Here is a 21,065-nt window from a genome sequence, read left to right as displayed (position 1 = left end):
GATATGAGTGCACCAAAGCTCCCGTCCACCATTCCACTGCCATAAATAGTCTGCACTCTACATCACTAATAGCAGATTTCTCTCCTGATTAATTTTTAAGGTTTGTCGAACAAGTCTTCTTCATTGGCTTTGCGTTTCGCAGCATTTGTAATCATCTGACGGTGTACAGTTACATATTTTTCATTGTTGTGGTTTCCTCCTGTAATTAAAAGAATATCACCTTCAACAGTTGTCAGCTTGTCATTATTTTGGCATTACACATTTTCAATATGCACCTCCATTTCTCTTCTTCTTTGTTATTGCAATACTTCCTGTATTTATATGCATCAACTACAGTTAGTTCTTTCCCTCTTTGACTGTACATTTTAATCATGTTGCTTATAGTTGCTGCAGGCCGAGTACGTACAGCGTGGAGGAGTGACTGGAGCAGTGTTCCCAACTCAGAATTCCATTTACCGCTGCACAAGCTAAAAAAAACCGCTAAACTGTACTTGGAAAACTCCAAATTTTTCTTAACACATCACTTCCAAATTTGAAATACAAACTATACACTTTTAGGAACTGGAGAATTTTATAAATATATAGACTAAATTATGGAAAGTGTGTATCACTTCGTAGGCTCTATGTTCTATGCAAAATCTTATGGACAATGAAATCGGAATATTTTGCATTCAATATCACCTTACATCATTTACATCGAGCTTTCGAAATATCACCGGCAACTTTTCCACCCGACCTTTCAACACGTTTTTTTTTCACACATCTCTAAAACTCTGGAGTTTTACGTGGCATGTTTCTTCAAAACTGAATGAAGTAGATCAAGAATAATATATTGGACACTTCACACCAGTCCGTTCGAAATCTGATTTCACACTGAGCTGGAGACGTGCCTGCCAAGAATGAGTCTGGTTTTAAGTTTTAAGTTCTCTGTTACATAAACTACAATGCGGAATGATAAATTAAATAATATATAATATAAGACGACATTAAGACATATGGATCATATGAGAAGACAAAGAGGAAGGCAGAAAGTAGGAAAGGCTGAAGAATGCTGGGTTTGCAGTGAAAGACCTGCCCATGGACAGAACACTATGAATGAATCATAATATAAGTTATCATACATGAAAATAATAATTCATGTCATTATCTACTCTTTATGATTAAAGATAATTATCAATTCATTTACAAAAACAAAGCATACATGATTAGACTAAGAGTTTAACGAATGTGGAATACCTTTTGTACAACAACAATGGATGAGGCAGGAAATGGACGTGGTTTTACGAAATCGAGTTAACATAAAACATTGATATTTTATACTCGCTCAATGAAAAAATGTGATAATACCATATTAATCTCTAGTTTATGATTAACTAATGTTGTTTTCCGCAAGCACATATATAAAAACAATATAACATCTTTACAGAAAAAAAAACTTAAAAATATCATCTCCCTTTGCCTGAATCATCAAAAAACGCCAAATAAATAGCTAGCTGCTGACGGTAAAATTCTATAGCTAACCATAGTCCTGAAAACACCAGATTTAACTACAAAACCGCTGATTTGACAACACTGGACTGGAGTGTGCCAAAGCTTCGTGCTTAGTAATCAGTGCTGCGCGCGCACACGGAAAATAGTATCCAACCTATCACAGTAGGGGAGGGGAAAACGGTGGGAGTAGTTATTGTTGTGACCGGGAAGAATATTTGCGGATTCTGAATATATATTTGCGGAGCTTGATAACACCGGAAAATACAGGTTTGTGTTCAACTTATATTATCTTTGTCGCCAAAATAGTGTAAATCCAAATAGGACCTTCTCCTTCGCATTTACACTTTATTTCACTCTACATCTTAAATCTTGTAAGATATTCTCCAAATTTACCGTATCCCGAGAGAACAAAATTAGGCGACAATATTTCGCACTAATCTGTACAACACAGTCTGGAAACATAAGTTCCTTGTTAAAGTTCCTGATCTGCTGCTGTTCCTTCATTGTTGGTCGCACTCTTCAACATCAGTTTAATTTTAACGAAAACCAAATGTCAGCGATTGTAATAGGACTGCATGACTAATTTCGTCGCTGATAAGGTCACTTAATGAGCCCTTTTGTTTCCCAAATATCTTGGAATCCAGGACAGACGTATGTGTTCTGGAAAATTGTTAGGCATATCTCAGATAGTTACAGTGACTGGGTTGGTGTATATTATTTGTCTTCCACTGACTGTAAAGTCGATTGTGTATCACTGAACATGCATACAATGTAGGTAGTTGTTTTGACTGCTTCATTCTATTACTGCTCTTATCGCACAAATTTCTGCTTGCTATCTTATCTTTTGAAGTTCTTTCTCAACTATTAACTTACCGGTATATTTTGATGTGACTGTATTTCTAAAAGAGAGTCATTGTTTGGTGTAGCTACAGTTGCTATGTGTTCAAGGAGAAAATGTAGTAACAGCAATTTCAACTCTTGATAGCTACACTAAGAGTAAATGCAGGTAGCTCGACCCTTCTAAGTGTAATGATATCGAAGTATGCGCAGTTGACCTATATCACAGCTGAATGTGTTGAACGAAGTGGATTATCTAATTCAAGGTAGGAAGGAGCAATACTGTACAAACAGAAAATATCAGTCTGCTAGAAGTTCAGAACATACATATCACATGTTGCTCACATCTTATGTATTTGTTCTGTATCATAACCATAGTCGGTAACCTACCAAACAACTTCAAGAAAATATCTATTGTCGTCAAGTAATGTACTAGTACTTTGACTCCTATTATTTGGTTTTACTATACTGATCAAATTTTGTTATGAACTTGTGATAGATGTCGGGTCCATACCGGTTCGATCGGTGTTCTTTGAAAGGGCTAATTAGACCTTTTTGGCGTACCAGAAATTTGGATATGTACGGTAGTGGTAAAAAAACCGGACCAACCCTTGTAGCTGATTTCAGAGCCTTATTCACTCCAGAGCACGATAGACTGGTAACTAAGACTTTCGTGGTTCGGATCCTGCCTGGAAAGGAAACTTTTTTCTGTTCCTTATTCAAATTTATTTCCAATGCTTTTCGATTTCAGTGATATTTTACTACTTAATTAACTTATTATTTCCAGAACATGAATTTTACCAGCAATCGAAAAGTATTGGGAATAAATTTGAATAAGGAATAAAAAAAAAAGTTTCCTTCCGAGGCAGGATTCGAACCACGAAAATCTTAGTTATCAGTCTATCGTGCTCTCGAGTGAACAAGACTCTGAAATCAGCTACAAGGGTCGGTCCGGTTTTTTTGCCACTACTGTATATGAAAACCGTCGGTGTAAAATTGAGTATAAAATTCATAGAGGCGAATAACAGAGAAGGTCCATAATTAATAATACTCATAAATTACGTTTTTGTATAAACGTGATAAAAGAATCTCATTAAAAAAATTCTGAAGAAAAACTGCCTATATGTTACACGAAGTTAAATATATTCATTTCACTTATAACATTTTTAAATCTGAATTTCATTTATGTATTGTGTATGGTATAAACATAAAATGTATATAGCACAGACATGCTGGTGTTTATTCCAGGAATTACATTGTAAAGAAATACGAAATGAGAAGTGAAATACACAGAAAGGAACAAAATTAATTAAAATATGACTGAAGAAATTTTTTAGTTAATCAAATGCTGACATTAAGTAAGGTATTTCAAGGTAATTCTGAAAACAATGAGGAATATTCTTCCCGTTGATTACCGTGTTAATTAAATTCCCGGCCTCAAACCAAGCCGAGGGCGATGGATTTTTAAGGGAGCACAGCTGTTAATAATACTGGTTTACAAGTTTTCATGAGTTTTATGTAATCAAGTACTATACATTAAAATACCTGTGCAATATAAAATGTATTAGGGATGCATGTTAATAAGATACAAGAAAAACTGTATTTAAAATTGCTCTATATGAGGATGGATGATGGATTATTCAGAAGAGGTATGCATAGTTTGATCACTTCGCATTGCTAGCCATGAAAATGACTTTAGAGAATTTCGAAGGTTGCTTTTACCTCTGCAGGTAAACAAAAAGAGAGGATAGGAAAAGAATATCCCGTTCCCTGTGGTCTTAGAACTAGATTAATATACTCTAATGAGAAAATTTTGTTCAGAATGTAAGACAGATGCCGGGTCAATTGTATTTTCATCGTGTTTCTTCGACAACGCTAATCAGAACCTTTTGACATACAGAAAGTGCCATATTTAATGTAATGAAATTGTCAGTTTAGATAGGTATATGAAACACGCCGGTGTTAGGAATTGCACAGTATTCCTTTCCTAATTACACTGGCTGTACTTGAATTACAGATGCAGCAGTAGTATATCCTCCCGCTCCATCAGGAGCGTAGGGCACCTGTGAAACACACCCATCTAACTCGGTTCCTTGCCAACATTTTAACCTCATTCCATGTTTTTCCATATGTATTTCCCTATTCTATGATTATCCTTTTCAAGTACATTAGGTCTTCCTACTTTCTGTTCGCCTTGTAGATTCCAGTCCAGTACCTGCTTCTCAATAGATTCATCTTCCTTCCTCAAAGTGTATCCTATCCACTTTCTGATTTTAATTTGTTTCTCAGCTGGTTCTCACCAAAGATTTCCCACAATAAAAAGTTACTTATTACCTCAGGTCATCTTATACCAATTGTTCTTTTCAAGCAACAATTTATGAATGTCTGTAATCTATTGGTAATTAGGTTAGTTACTTTCCAAGTTTTACATTCATAGAGCAAAAGTGATTACTCCTCCAGTAGGGAATTGTGGCAGACAACAAAAGGTATCCCCACAATTGAAAACATCGCGTTTTGTTCACAAGTCTTGAAAATAACTATTTCGAGCGGATATCTTGCGGTTCTGCGAGTTGTGAAGTTATGGAATGAATGTACAAATTTTACATTTAAATGTTATATTAACAGTGAAATGAATAGACTGTATCTTGATTCACTTACGTATAACAAATGATTTCACTAAAGGGACTATAATACCACGAGAGACAGTCATTGATTACTTCGCTTAGTCTGGATTATACTCGGAATATTTGCAACGGAGTGGAGAGATATTTCCACATATAATAATTAATTAGTCCGAAATATAGAAATCTGGAGACATAATCTGTCCTGGAATTTTAATTTATCACTTCATGATGCACAAAGAACAAGATAAAAAAGTTGCAGGAGATTCAAAAGATGTCTGTAATTGCTTGAAAATTTTATGTTCTCGGTTGGGTGTTATTGTAATATTCAGACTTTTAATAAATTGGCTTTTATTTACATACAGAGTATACCGTAAGTAATGCCATTAATTTCAGATGGTTATTCTTTGAGATGTTTAAAACAAAAAAGTTTAATACAATTTTGTTCGTTAGTGTTTCTTTTTCGAGATAAAATTGTTTTATATTAAACATTTCATAGCGTGTTTGGGTAAAGCCAATGATTTAATTACCAATATACTTAGCCAATTTAATACAGCAGTATATTATATATAATAAATTCTTGAAAGAATTTTAGTTTTGTCCCTTAAATTTGCAGAAATTTGATCAGAACAAATCTAGCTTCTCGTTCTACAAACAAATTTTACAATGTTACATTTGATAGGATCCAATTTATGCACATTTAAAGGACAAAACTAAAATTGAAAGAATTTTTGTTCTGTCCTTCAAATGTGAAATTGGATCAGAACAAACCTAACTTTTCGTTCTGGAAACGAATTTTACAATGTTACAATTGTTTAAATCAAATTTCTGCACGTTTAAGGGACAAAACTAAAATTCTTTCAATCATTTATTATCGTAAAACGATGCTCTCTTAAATTGACTGAGTATACTGAAATTAAATCAATAGTTTTCCCTAAACACGCTGTGAAATATTTCATATAAAACATCTTTTATCTCGAAAAGGAAGCAAAAACGAGCAAAACAGTACTAATTCAACTTTTTGTTTGAAATATATCAAAGAATAACCTCCGAAATTAGTGACATTACTTATGGTTCAACCTGTATAGTGGTTTGATTGAGAGTGAAATATATTTAATTCAATATACAGTATGTTTTCTACTATTAACTATTATTTTAAAATTATTTCTCTATTGAATATATTCCATGTATCTGCACAAGTATTTACAATGGAATTATCATGTTTGTTGGAGAGCCGATATATGGGTCCATTATAAGGAAAATGAAAAATATATTTCATGCAAAAAACTAAGTCTACTCCTTTAGCAAACACCATAACACTGAAAAAGAGTGATTCGTTGCTAAGCAAGTGACGTCAGAATAGTGTTACATAACTCATAGCTATTTTGATAGCAACTTTCACAATTTACCATCGCCGTGTAAACAAGGCTTGACTATTGTAATGCTGATTTTCTGTTTATTTTTTTAACGTAATATTAATCTTCTCAAATTTGCTTTCATGCATTCTTATAAAATTAAAAATCACCACACGTCATGTATTAACTCCGGTACCTTGTGATTATGGTAATAATCTCTTCTTTAAGAAGTGTTATAAAATCACTCCCAACATAAATTAGAAGAATAAATGAAACTTTCACAATTTCTATTCACATTTCAATAGCCAAATATTTATGTATTTATAATGGGATTTCTGTATGTCATTTGAATAATCCGTTGCTAAGCAAGTATGTAAAGTAGTGTGATGTAACTCATTGTTTTTGCTAAGAAACTGACGTCATATGTTGAAATTTTCCTGACATTTCATTCGACACTCGAGCATAAACGTTTGCAGTTAAAATTTAACAAAAACGTCGAGTTCGTAACCTACATATATCATATTTTTAATCTGGAAAATAACCTATTAAATTTTAACTTAAATTATTACATTTTCTTGTGTGTCATTTATCGAATTAATTGAAATATAAATTTTTAATAAGAAGAAAACATGTCCAATACTTAGGAGAAATAAGTATAGGTCTAATCATTCATATAGACAAAACAGACAGTATCTGTGATACTGAGAAAGAGTATTTCGACGAAAATCTCGAGATACACTTTATACAGCTTCATACCTCTTCATAGAACATCTTGTTATTCATCATCTTTTACAGTATCCACCTCGCGACAATGGAATTCCTTGTCACAAAGTATTAGGAACTGCAAGACAATAAACGTTTTTAAAAATAACTTAAATTATACCCTTCTTAGCAATTCACTCCAATTATACTGACTTAACGGTCACTGACTATGTGGTAACTTCTTTCTTTAGACATGCATTCTGATAGCGCTGTATTTTCAAAATTGTCTCAATAAATCTCTTCCTATTATCCAACATTACTTGAAATATATTATTATTCTATGCATTTTAGTTTAATTCTGCTACACAGTTTGTATTTCATTATTTAATTAATAGTTCATAGTATTTTACAGTTTAATTCATAAAATTAACTCTTGTATACACGTAACGTTTATCCAAATCAAATTGTTGTATTCTTTGCAGCTTGTAAGTTCATTCATATGTATGTATATTTTTTGCTGGTTGAGTGGAAGAGAAGGACCTACGGCCTTAACTCTATCAGCTAAAATAAATTATTATTATTATTATTATTATTATTATACTTCTTATTTGTATTTGGTATAATTAGAAAGAAACAAATAAAACGAGCACGCCAAATTGGAAATATAATATACAAGTTCATCAGTAACAGAATATTGTACATCCTAAAATTGAGGAGATGTATACATTCTAAAATGAACGGAACGAAAGTGCATTGTTCACTTACTGAAGAAGATAAGGAGGAGGAGGAGGAGGAGGAGAAGGAGAAGGAGGAGAGGAGGAGAAGAAGAAGAAGGTAATGTAATTTCTTTCGAAATCTTCCTCTTTCATTAGATCAGAGATTTTAATTTTTTATATTTCTTTTTATAAGTTAAATATTATCGACCTGAAGTTCCAAAAAGCCGAGAAATGCAAGAAGGATATGAAAGCAATATCGTATGCCATTTTTGCACAAGCAAATAATACAATCTGAATTAAGAGAGTTTGAAAGTAGAGATTTCACTCTTTGCTGCCTGTAATGACATTCTTAAGATGAAGTTTGAGGGCTTACACGTAATGTGACACTCTAGTGCACCATCCTATCCCTTCAATCTCAGTTGGAGTGTATTCCAACAAGAGAGAATTAAAGTGGGAAGCAAGGACAGAGAACAAGTTTACAGTAATAAAATTCATAAGCCAACACGGTAATAAATTCCAGACACACCAAGTCTTAAAGTTGGCTTCCAGCTTGAGCAGCATTTATAAACAGACAAATAAAAAAACTCGAAACAAAACAGACTGTTTAAAATTCGTTCTAAAAGCTACTTTATTCTAATTTCAGCAATTCTGTCGCTTCTCTGAAAGGCAGTCTTCTTTTTTCAGCATTGAGGAATAAATATGGAAACGAAATGGATGACTAAGTACTTTAGAATTTACCCTTCCTCATATTTCAAATAAATTGGTTGAAAATAAAGAAAAATACTGTGCGAGTCACTGAACTAAGTTATCATTCATTCGTAGTTTTCTGCCAAAGAACAGATCTTTCACTGCAAACCCAGCATTCTCCAATATTTCCTATTTTCTGCCTCCCTCTTTGCCTGCGCATATGATCCATTTTTCTTAATGTCGTCTATCATCTGACATCTTCTTCTGCCCCAAACTCTACTTCCGTTCACCATTCATTCCAGTGCATCCTTAAGTAGGCAGTTTCTTCTCAGCCAGTGACCCAACCAATTACTCTTTATCTTCCTGATCAGTTTCAGTATCATTATTTCTTTACCCACTCTTTCCAACACAGCTTCATTTCTTATTCTGTCTCTCAATTTCACACGCTCCATTCTTCTCCATATCCACATTTCAAGTGCTTCGATTCGCTTCTATCCACTTCGTCGTAAATTTACGTCCGGAATCTTTTACCATGGAAAGACTCATGCCATGTTTGCAATTTTTCTTGGGAAAGATAAATGCGGTTGCTTTCCGCTCACCACTCTCTCTTTCGCATTTTAAAGATGTAGTCCAAGCGTACAATAATACCCAAGCGGAAGGCTTTGTGTTGAATATATCTGTTTGCACGCATCAGTACTTGTAATGTCAAGCGGTGTTGTGACATTTTCGTTCGAAACATAATTCCTTGTTATAATTATTTTTATGCCGACATCAATATATTGATTTCTACCACCATCATCAACAGTGAAAACATTTTAAGTTCTAAGATTACTTTTAATTAAAATTGAAATTAAAATTATTAAACTCTTCTGTCTTCATCAAACAACTCCAGATACGACAACACTGGTTTTTAATCCATGTGGAGTAGAAGAGAACGTCAAGTGCGATGCTTATGTATCATTGTTACCGTTTCTTGTGAATGGAGCGACATCTGAGAAGTTCTAATAAATAAACAAACTTTTATCTTATCTCTTCAAAAGAAAGCGTCCTCTTTGACATCGTCCGGGTATTAAATGGACGCTCGCACTGTACCAGAGTGTCCCAACGTGGAGGTGAGAAGAGTGGATTTCGATAATTAGTCCTTCCGGAATTCACCGAAATTCACAGCAAGGATTAAATATCAGTTTTATCAGTGTTTTAGATGCGATCAGAAACCGAGAAATCTCAATTAGCCTTTGCCCCCTATATTGAGATTAAGTTATAAAAATACTACGGGATTTTCTACAGATAATAAAGTTCAATCAATTATTTTGATACATTATTTCCCAAGTTACTTGTGCATAAAATCCCGGATATTTTATTAGGAGACTTTGTATTTACCGTTGAATCAACTGCTTATAGTTGCAGCCAAGCCAAAGAAAACTAAAAACACTTGTTGCAATAAAGTTTTAAATTGTTTACATGGCTGACTTGGCACGACTTTGTAGGAAACGTGGGGGTATAGCTATGACAGGCGTGGGCATCTTAACAGCGATGAAACTTTGATAAGAGAGCCGCTCCGCAGACAGACAGCCGTGTCGCTGGCCTCGCAGGGGTCCTGTTTTATTTTACATGCACTGTCAGTTCGTGTCAACATCGTCATGACGTTGAAAGCGTCCAAACTTGGAACTGTGCCGCGCGGAACTCTGTGAATCATTCATAGGCTCAAAATTTAACGTGTTTTTCTTTCATGGGGAATAAGAAAGTAGTCGCCTTGGGGAGAGGATTAAAGGCGGATAAAAGACAAGCAAGAGAAAGTATACTTCTAAATGAGGGCGAGTAACATTGAAAGGAGGTGAAAGTAGGGCTCTTCACGCTTCCCAGGCAGCTATATATAACCTCACAACCTTACTAAAGTTTGGATCGAACTTCTCTTTCACACAAACGAAAAGTTGAGAAATGTAGTGCCCCTGATGACAAGGAAGTCTCTGGAAGAAATTCGGCTTGAAGCACGTGTAGAACCCTACAATGTTAGTGGAATTTAACTTTAGATGCTCTAGTAATGTGTGATTTATTCACTAATAATAATAATAGCTGATTAAATTTCCAACTTCTTTACCATGTTAATATTTAGGATTTATCTTGCTTGATTAGTTTCGAAGTCTTGTGATTCATTGTCCAAAGCCTAGTGGAAATCCCGCGCTATCTTCGGGTTTCCTGTTGTGGTGGGGTGTGTTCATGATTGTGTCGAAAAGGTGTGTGTTTTGAATTGAGTTGAGTGTTCAGGATGTGATGCGGATGTGTTTTAGTATGTACATAAATTTTATATTGTTCTAAAGTGTAAAGTTTCTGGGTTTCTTGGCTGAATGTGTAGTATTTTCACGTCGTCTATGTTACACAGTTACAGTAACATAGATAACGACATGAAAATACTACATATCCTGCCAAAAGCGAGGAACTTGACACCCTAGAACAATATGAAATTTATAAACATACTAAAACACCCCCGCAACACATCATGAAAACACAACTGAATTTCAAAACGCACATCCTTTTCGACACAATCACCCTTTTCGACACCCCACCACAACAGGAAACCAGAAGGTAGTGCAGGATCTCCACTAGGCTTTGGACAATAAAGGACAAGACTTCGAAACTAGTCAAGCAAGATAAATCCTAAATATTAACAAGATAAAAAAGTTGGAAATTTAATATGTGATGTATAAGACAGTGTTAAAAGTGTATATAGAAAAATGAATAATAATAATTTTCAAACATTAATTATTTGTATCCTAAAACTAATATAATCTGATAAAAACAAAGCAAAATTTTTAAATGAAGTAGGCGACTTGATTAACTGAAACTTTTAACATGTCATAACACCGATTATCGGAATTTTCCTGTTGTCATCATTGGAGCTTCTTATTCATTTTGTCTTATTTTCGTTCAATTACGTTTTTTTGTTGTAAAGTTAACATTATACATTCAATTTTTTCACCCTTCCTGTTGCTCATATAAGAAATGTGAATTATTCTTAATTGTGCTTTTAATGAAGCATTTGACTACCTCACTTTAATTATTTTGTGAGTATATTTTCTACGCTTTTATGTACTTAAAATTTTGGAATTGACTTTAAACATAATGACTTGGTATCCTAGACGTCCATCTGCCCTTGCAGCTGACCACAGAGATCCGGAAAACAATACAAATATTCACATACGTTTACAAATAATTGTGAGTTGTGTAAAATAGTATAAAATAAGTCTGAAAATAAAAACGAAGTCAAAGGATTACATGCAGCCTGAAATATACAAATGATTTTTGTAATATTCCTATGGAGTCTTTTGAAATCAGTAAAAATATCTGTTGTATCTGCTGACAAGTGACAACATAATATTGTAGGAGATCTTTAGTACATTTGTAACAAGATTCAGATGCTTTAAAAAAGCAGAGTTCTGACTTCTTATTTACAGTCAGTTGTCTTGTACCTCTTACTTGCATTTTAGTAACAACTAAATAATATTTTTCTGATGTTTACAAGAATACAAAACAATATTCTGATATTTAAAACTCTTTTGAGTTGAAAAACATGCACCGATCTTCTCTAATTTAAGATGCACAGATTTTACACCAATAGCAGAATTTATTCTGTAGATTCTTCTTGTGAGCATGTTTTCTAAAAAATTATTTGAAAACAGAAACAAATTATTTTAGTTCATCGTGAGATTTTATGACTCAAGGAAGATATCAAATAAAATGAAACGCACAAAATAACGACCGAGACAAATACGTCTAAATGTAATTATCAATTTTATAACGTAATAAATTAAAGACAATAGTTAATACAGCACGTACAAGTACTCACCACCTTGAGGGAAGAACTGCGAAAAGATATTTTTGAAGGACTCCTCGTCAACCATCCCCGTCGGACACTCCTGTTAACAACAAAACAAATATTTTAATTATATGTTCTTCCTTTACTAAAGTGTGTTTTTGAAGGTTTGAGTGACAAGATCAAGTCAAAATGCTCTTTTTGGAGTATATTTATAAATTTCACAAAAATTTAGTTAAAAGATGTATTGTAATACAAACTGCAAGACACAAAAATGTTTGAATTACAAGTTAAAATATTTCGTTGTAGCAATGCTTTATTATTGTTCTATTTGTCGTTAATAAAAACAAGCCAGATACGTCACATTACAAGTAAACATATTGGTAAGTTATAATATAAAATTTAACGAGATCAGGACCTACTATCAACTGTGTGTTTTGTACTATCTACCAAACATAATCGAGTGTGACCAATAAGGTAAAAGGCAGAATGATTTTTGGTCTAAAAGTCAAGTTGATGAGAGTATTACTTAAATGCTGACACACTGAGGTGAAATTTTGTCACTTTGTTTAAAAAAATACGATTTTCCGGTTATTATTAAAATTGCTTAAGGTCTAAAATAGCTCTTCACCAATTTTCATGCCCACAGAGCTGTCCAATGTTTAATTTCGTCTATTTACTCGTAGTTCCAAACTTTTAAAGTACTAGTAATTTTTCTCGGTTTAGGTTTTTTGTAAGTTATCCATTACTAAAAATGCTACTCTTCCTAGAAATGTTGTAGTAGAAGCATAATTTTTTGTGAATGTTTTCGTAAGTGTTCTTAACAGCAATTGCTATCAACACTTTCTCGAGTATATTAAATATTATTATTATTTTTTGAGTAAAATGGATACAGTTGACAGCAAGTCTCGTTTCTGAGGGTTTGACGAGTGTGTAGACAAAAATTTTCAGGCAAAAATTTCGAAATTTGTATGAAGAGTATAGAATTTCCAAAATGCCACTTATATTTACAATAATGTATGTAATTGATACAATTCTTAAGCAAATTAGTTGAAACTTTGTAGAGACACTATTTAAATTCTGCATTAAATCTATACACATTTTTGGGCCTCTAGTCTGAGTAGTTTAGAGAAATGAAATTCCACAATGTGACAAGAATTATTAATAATTGGAATAACAACTACATTATCAACTACAGTTCAATGACGACAAGATATTGTACAAAAAGGTACATTGTATTTAATTATGTTTTCATTTCTATTACATTGGTTGGTGGTGATATTGTAAGTTTAATTTGTGTATCCTTAAGCTACTTCGAAAACTGTTTCCATGCCTTGGGATTCGTATTGGTAACTAATGTTTCATTTCAATTTTCCTTTAGAGTGTTGCCTCTAAACGTATTTTGAAAAGGGTTTTATGAGGAAATTTGAAACAATTTTTCTTCAGCTTTACATTTTTGCATAAGAAAACAGACGTACCAATTTATATTAATTTCGAAATATATTTTAAGGACTTGCTATGAAGACTATTGTGAAATCGATTACAAAATGATTAGGGTCGTTGATCGAATTTTCATATTTATTTGAATTAACCTCCTACGTTGTCAATATTCTTCCAAGTTTCTTTGGAAACAATTTAATGTATTCAAACTTTTTTATCGTTCACTGTAATTTAAAAATTATATTTTTATGGTTTTGATACTAAATCGTACATTTTAAGTTATTTTACTCAAATGATAAACGTTCTACTACTTGCTAAAAAAGTAATTACTGGAAACAGTCCAAATCAAAATCGTATACCCCTAACAATAACAGGCGACCACTGGCTAGCTCAAGCGCTAGGTGCTTGCCTGCTGATCCGGAGATGCGCTGGGGCGTGGGTTCGATTACCGCTTGAGCTGATTACCTGTTTGGGGTTTTCCGAGATTTTCCTCACCTTAAGGCAAATGTTAGTTAATCTATGGTGAATTATCGGTCTCATCTCACCAAATACCATCTCTCTATTACAAATTTCATCGACGCTAAATAACCTATTAGTTGATAAAGCGTTATTAAACAATGAACTAAGAAAACAGTGATTGGAGAAATAATATATTTTGATTGCTTTGTTTTAAATTATTTTCATGAACAATGATATAGTTTGAATGCCACTAGAATAGTACAGCTTGTTTTTTACAAAAAAAAAAAAAACTTGAACTTCAGTAATTATATATTTTTTCCATAATGACAATCAAATACAAAAACTTCATTCATTACTTATTTCTTCATTATCAAATTTTCATAGTTTCATAAAATTTAGGCTGAATTTTTAGTTACTAAAATGTTTTTGCGTAATATTACGTAATGTATTAGTAATTCTATTTATTCTCTCGTACATAGACTGGCCGGTTTAGCCTGCAAGCAGCTCTGCAGGGATCACGACCCCGAAATGGGGCGCACTGGATAAGGACCTAATCACTTCTATTATTAAAGGGGATCAGTGATCAGCAGTGCTTATGTGTGATTAGGTTGTATTCAAGAGGCGCCGGATAACCCTACTGGCTCGAGATTATCATAGCAAATAGCGCAGATATTGCGTCACAATACACACTGGTTATTAATCCAGTGAGGTGGAAATCCCCTGAGAGCCGACTGTAGATTGCTAGATCAGAATGGAACAGACGCACGAATTTCTAATGAATGACGTAAAGTATACAAGACGTTACACATTGTATAATACAGAGAGTCTTTGTATAGTCCGGAGTCCAACTAATATCTAAGAGGAAAGCTTTGTGTTGGATATATCTTTTTTGTCGCATCAATACTTGTAATGTCAAGCGGTGTTGTCACGTTTTCGTTGCAAAGATTATTTTTTGTTACAATTATTTTCATACCGACATCAATGCACTGATTTCTACTACCTCCATAGATAGAGAATACATTTTAAGCTATAAGATTACTTTTAATTAAAATTGAAGTTAAAATTACTAATCTTTTCATCAATCAACTGCATCTACGAATACAACACTGGTCTTAACTCCATGTGAAGTAGGTATGAAAACGGAAATTACAATCAAACATAAGTTAAGCTTCTTGTGATTGAAGCGGCATCTGAGAAGGCCTAATCAGTAAACAAACTTTAGGCTATATTTATCTCTTTAAAAGAAAGCGCCCTCTTTGACACCGCCTGGGTATTAAATGAACGCTCGGACTATACAAATAATCAACAGAATCAATAATAACCAGCAGTATACGAGCATATATTATTATAGGTAATAAATAGCATGAGTGCTGTTCATTCGGCGATAAATTCACGTACTTTATCAATAAAGAGCACGGATGACATTTGTTTAGATTATTTCAAGAATATGCTCGTAATAATATACAAGAGATAATAATCTTAATAAGCAAGATCTATAAATAATAAATAGGCTCAACCAGAGGTCCCGGGATCGATACCCGGCCCCGGAACAATTTTTCCCTTGAAATTATTCAAATCTGCTTTACAGGGAGCTTCACCTGAAAGACTAGATTTGCATAATATATACGTCACTGTGTACGTTAACAGAAAACCACAATTCCAAGTCACACAGAGATTATGTGCACTCGATGTGGGTCTCTGGCGTATCGTCAGCCCACGCGAGTTGTGTGGATATAGAGGGAAAAGTTGAGACGGTGTCGGGTGGAGTTCCCGGGTAGCTCAGTTGGTAAGAGGTCCCGGGATCGATACCCGGCTCCGGAACAATTTTTCCCTTGAAATTATCCAATAAATAGGTCGTTAAAATTATAATGTATGTACTGATTTCGAAAATAAAAAAATACCGGTGAGGTGCAATAATTTGTATAGGATAATTTTGTGTTGTCTTCTACGGCTCCGATTGGCTCAAATTCAACGGTTTCTTAAACACCATTGGTGAATGACTGTAGGAATGAAACAGTCATAATTTTATTCGACGTCGTCGTCTTCGTCGTCACCATCGTCGTTTTCGTTGTCATGATCATAGATATTGAAGTCATCAAGATCATCACTATCGTCGTCTTCGTTTCGTCATTATTATAGGATCATCACTGATATTACCACCTTCTTTAACATCAACATTGCCCCCTTCGTCGTCATTACCATTATCATAATTGACATTGTCGTCTTCATTATCGCTATCGGGTCCACACCTGTGGAATAACGGTCAACGCGTCTGGCTGCGAAACCAGGTGGCCCGGGTTCAAATCCCGGTCGGGGCAAGTTACCTGGTTGAGGTTTTTTCCGGGGTTTTCCCTCAACCCAATACGAGCAAATGCCGGGTAACTTTCGGTGCTGGACCCCGGACTCATTTAACCGGCATTATCACCTTCATATCATTCAGACGCTAAGTAACCTAGATGTTGATACAGCGTCGTAAAATAACCCAAAAAAATTATCGCTATCCTTCTTGTGTAATCATTGCTAGTGTCTTCTTCATCATAGTCATTGTCTACTTGACATGAATCAATGAATGAAAGAATGAATCAATGGATCAACTAATCAGTAAGTCAATAGATCAGTTAACCAATCTACCAATCGATAATTAAATTGATAAGTCAGTCAATTGACAGTCGATAGATCGGTCAATCAATCAATCAATCAATCAATCAATCAATCAATCAATCAATAAATCGATTAATTAATCAATCAATGAATCATGAATGAATGAATCAATCGCTAATTTAATCGTTCAATCAGTCAAATGATCAGTCAGTCGATTCATAAATCAGTGAGTCAATTGATCAGTCAGTCTCTCAATCGATCAGTCAATCGATCAATCTGTCAGTCCGTCAATGGATCAATCAGTCACTCAGTCAATTAATCATCACTGTCAATATATCATTCAATCACTCAATAGATCAATCAGTCAATCGATCTATCAATAAACCAATCAATCAGCCAGTCAGACAGCCAATCGATCAATCAATAAGTCAGTCAACCATCAATTAATCAGTTAGTAAATCGATCGATCAATCAGTCAATCAATCAGCCAGTCAATCGATCAATTAATCAATCACTCAATAATGTCAGTCAATCAATAATCAAATCGATCATTCAGTCAATTGACAGTCAGTCGATCGATCGGTCAATCAATCAATCAGTCAATCGACCAATCAGTAAGTCAGTCAATCCATCAATTAGGTAGTTAGTACATTGTTCGATCAATCAGTCAGTCAATGGATCGATCAGTCAGTCAGTGGATCGATCTAGTCAATCAATCGATCGAACAGTCAATCAACAGATCGATCAGTCAGGCGGCAGTCGATCGATGAATCAGTCGGTCAGTCCATCGATCAGTCAGTCAGTCATTCGATGAATCGGCCAGTCAAATGATCAATCAATAGATTAATCAATATATCAGTTAATTAATCGATCAATGAGGCAGTCAACCCAGTAGGCCTATTTTAATGTCTGATTTCAATGCTTTCGTCACATTTTTGACCAAGTTACAATACATTTTTGCAACTGTACCATGGGACAGATTAATACTTCTCAAATATGCATATAAGCAAGGAAAAATTTTTTCGCAAGTACACTATTTAATCAACTTAACCTCACAAAAAGACCAAGAATGCTCTGCTTTCAGTTTTTGAAATGTTAAAGCTGTCACGAGCTATTGTTGTTCGATACACATCTTTACTGTCAATCGCACTCATCATGAGAAGACACGTCACTGGATGTTTTATTTTCAACCAGTACAAGAAACTGAGTCCAATAACTGTTATAATACACATAGCGATAGGAGCCAAGTCATCCACCGATGAGTTGTTCAGGTCTGGTCTAGAGATGTATAAGTACAGTAAGTATACATCCAAGTCATCCTTCGATGAGCTGTCCAGGTCTGGTCTAGAGATGTTTAAGTAAGTATACATCCAAATCATCCTTCGATGAGTTGTCCAGGTCTGGTCTAGATGTGTATAAGTACAGTAAGTATACATCCAAGTCATCCTTCGATGAGCTGTCCAGGTCTGGTCTAGAGATGTATAAGTACAGTAAGTATACATCCAAGTCATCCTTCGATGAGTTGTCCAGGTCTGGTCTAGAGATGTATAAGTACAGTAAGTATACATCCAAGTCATCCTTCGATGAGCTGTCCAGGTCTGGTCTAGAGATGTTTAAGTAAGTATACATCCAAGTCATCCTTCGATGAGTTGTCCAGGTCTGGTCTAAAGATGTATAAATAAGTATACATCCAAGTCATCCTTCGATGAGCTGTCCAGGTCTGGTCTAGAGGTGTATAAGTAAGTATACATCCAAGTCATCCTTCGATGAGCTGTCCAGGTCTGGTCTAGAGGTGTATAAGTAAGTATACATCCAAGTCATCCTTAGTCCAGGTCTGGTCTAGAGGTGTATAAGTAAGTATACATCCCAGTCATCCTTCGATGAGCTGTCCAGGTCTGGTCTAGAGGTGTATAAGTAAGTATACATCCAAGTCATCCTTCGATGAGTTGTCCAGGTCTGGTCTAAAGATGTACCGTATAAGTAACTACACATCAATTTCTTTAACGGAGTTTATCGTAAACGAATAAAATTGACTAATATTAAGATATGCCTAGTTAAGCTCCTAAATTCTTCGCTAGCTGTCTATACAGCTGTTTAAACACTGTTTGTATCCACCTTAACAGTTATTAAGATATTATAAATACGATTAGAAATGTGACAGCATTGATGTCTTAGCTTCTGTAATTAAATGTACAAAAGGATACCACGCATATTAACGTTTCTGTGCAAAATATTTTTCTCCAACACTGCTGAAAATTAAAACACTGAATGTCCTTACACAAAAATGATATTGAAATCTTATCTTTGTGCAAGATGGTACCTTACTTTGCATTCATAAACCAGTGACAGAACAACCGAGAAACACTTTGGAATTCACATCATAAACCAGAATTTTCTGTATCAGGCATCGACAAATATTCTATATACACTCAGTCGATTTTATCTAAGGGTATATAACATGGTGCAAGACATTTTCTTCGTCGCCTTCTTAATACTGAAGAAGCTGCCTACTGAAGAACGCACAGGAAGGAATGGTGAGCGGGAGAAAAATTCGGGCAGAAGAATATATCAGATGATAGATGACATTAAGATATATGGATCATATGTGGAAACTCAGAGGAAGGCAGAAAGTAGGAAATATTGGAGAAAGCTGAGTTTGCAGTGAAACACCTGCTCTTGGGCAGGAAACTATGAATGAGTGAAAAAAATATAAATTACAATAGAAAACTAAGTCATTTTCAATTATGATAATGTAGACTGCACCTGAATCACAGGCATCATTAATTTTGATGAAGCACTCTAAAGCAAAGACTTTTCCTATGCATCCCAAACAATGCATCTGGCTTCGTTCAGCAGTGAGCGGAATAATCCCAAATTAAATTTTTACTTAGCTATCTGACATGTTTATGTGTTGTAGACGTAATCTCTACACAGACGCTTACAGCCATATTTTACATTGCAGCTTGTTTTGGTGGTCTGTTTAGGGAACATGCTTATGAAAACATTAGCAGAATCAATAAACAAACAAGGAAACATCTCTCTACTCTACTCTACATTCACCATCACCAAATTCCAACTTTATGCTGTTTGACAGAGAAGCATTGCGAAGTTTCATCATATCAATTTAAAGATTTTTATACCATTCTAGTATTATAAACAGGTTGTTACTACATCCGATATCGTGCGTATTCGGCTTATTATAGCATGCGTGCCAATAAAAATAATGTCGTATTCGCTATGACGTAATACCGGAACGCTTGCTATTTTGCTTACCGCTTCTACGCGCGACGTAACAAGAAATGAAATGCAGGACAGAAGGTAACGTATCATTTATTTCCAATCTTTAACAATTTTGTATCACTTTTGCAATATCACATAAAACAGTTCTGTGGTTCAGAGAAACTATATTAACAAAAGAAAGGAACATTTGTAACATAACCTGCAAGGTCATCCATTTCACTTTATTCAGTGTCAATGCCATGCGCAACTAATCCATAAGAACATATGAAGGTTCTGCCAGCTATGGATCCCGAATTTTTTCATAATTTATTTCCTACAATTTATAATACTAAGATGCCATAAAATGTTGTATCCAAGTCGTGGATAATCTTATTATGACACTCGTGAAAATTGTCACACGTACGATAGTGAGTGAGACAAACATTCACTCATTCCATAATCATCACATGTTGCATAAATAATTATTATAGTATCCTTAATAATGTTAAAGTGGGTTTGGTAGAATGCATAATTTTGTAGAAATTTGTATAGGATACTGTAGGATAGATTTCAACCAAATTTAATATTGTAGTAAATTATATGAGAACTCTATACAAAGTTTCCCCTCAAAATGTGAACTCGTCCTCTTCACTTGTGTATTCTTTGCTTCCTCTCTATACTCAGCGACTGTAGTGTATTACTTATAATTAACTGTTAAAAAGTAATTTTGAAAATTAATAAAACATGTTTCGGAGGAATGCTCCTCCATCTTCAGTGGTAGTACCACGACGCTGGTAAGATGTTCACCGCGTATCGTAGCTTAAGGAAGACTGACCTTTTGGAAACGCATGTCGTGGTACTGATTGACCAAGTTTTCTTCACTAGTAACCATGATTAAATTACTTAAGTTAGGTCAGATGCAACAGTGTTCATGAGTATGATAGTTATATATAATAAAAGTAATATAATACAGTTATATGAACACTTTTTAATGATTGAATAAAAGAAATAAAAACGGTTAAAACCATACATGTTTCGGAGGGATGCTCCTCCATCTTCAGTGGTAGTACCACGACGCTGGTAAGATGTTCACCGCGTAACGTAGCTTAAGGAAGACTGTCATCCC

General features: G+C 34.4%; 1 protein-coding gene across 1 annotated transcript in view; it reads right to left on the bottom strand.

The window, feature by feature from the left end:
- Positions 1 to 21,065, bottom strand: part of LOC138697847 (A-type potassium channel modulatory protein KCNIP2-like) — a 428,016-nt gene that overhangs the window by 162,029 nt on the left and 244,922 nt on the right. Inside the window, exon 3 of the mRNA XM_069823410.1 lies at positions 12,254 to 12,323. Coding sequence (XP_069679511.1) covers positions 12,254 to 12,323 — 70 coding nt within the window. The remainder of the gene's footprint in view (positions 1 to 12,253; positions 12,324 to 21,065) is intronic.

Source organism: Periplaneta americana, chromosome 4, assembly GCF_040183065.1.
Source record: "Periplaneta americana isolate PAMFEO1 chromosome 4, P.americana_PAMFEO1_priV1, whole genome shotgun sequence".
In the NCBI taxonomy this organism is placed as follows: domain Eukaryota; kingdom Metazoa; phylum Arthropoda; class Insecta; order Blattodea; family Blattidae; genus Periplaneta; species Periplaneta americana.
This window is presented reverse-complemented; position numbering and strand designations above follow the sequence as displayed.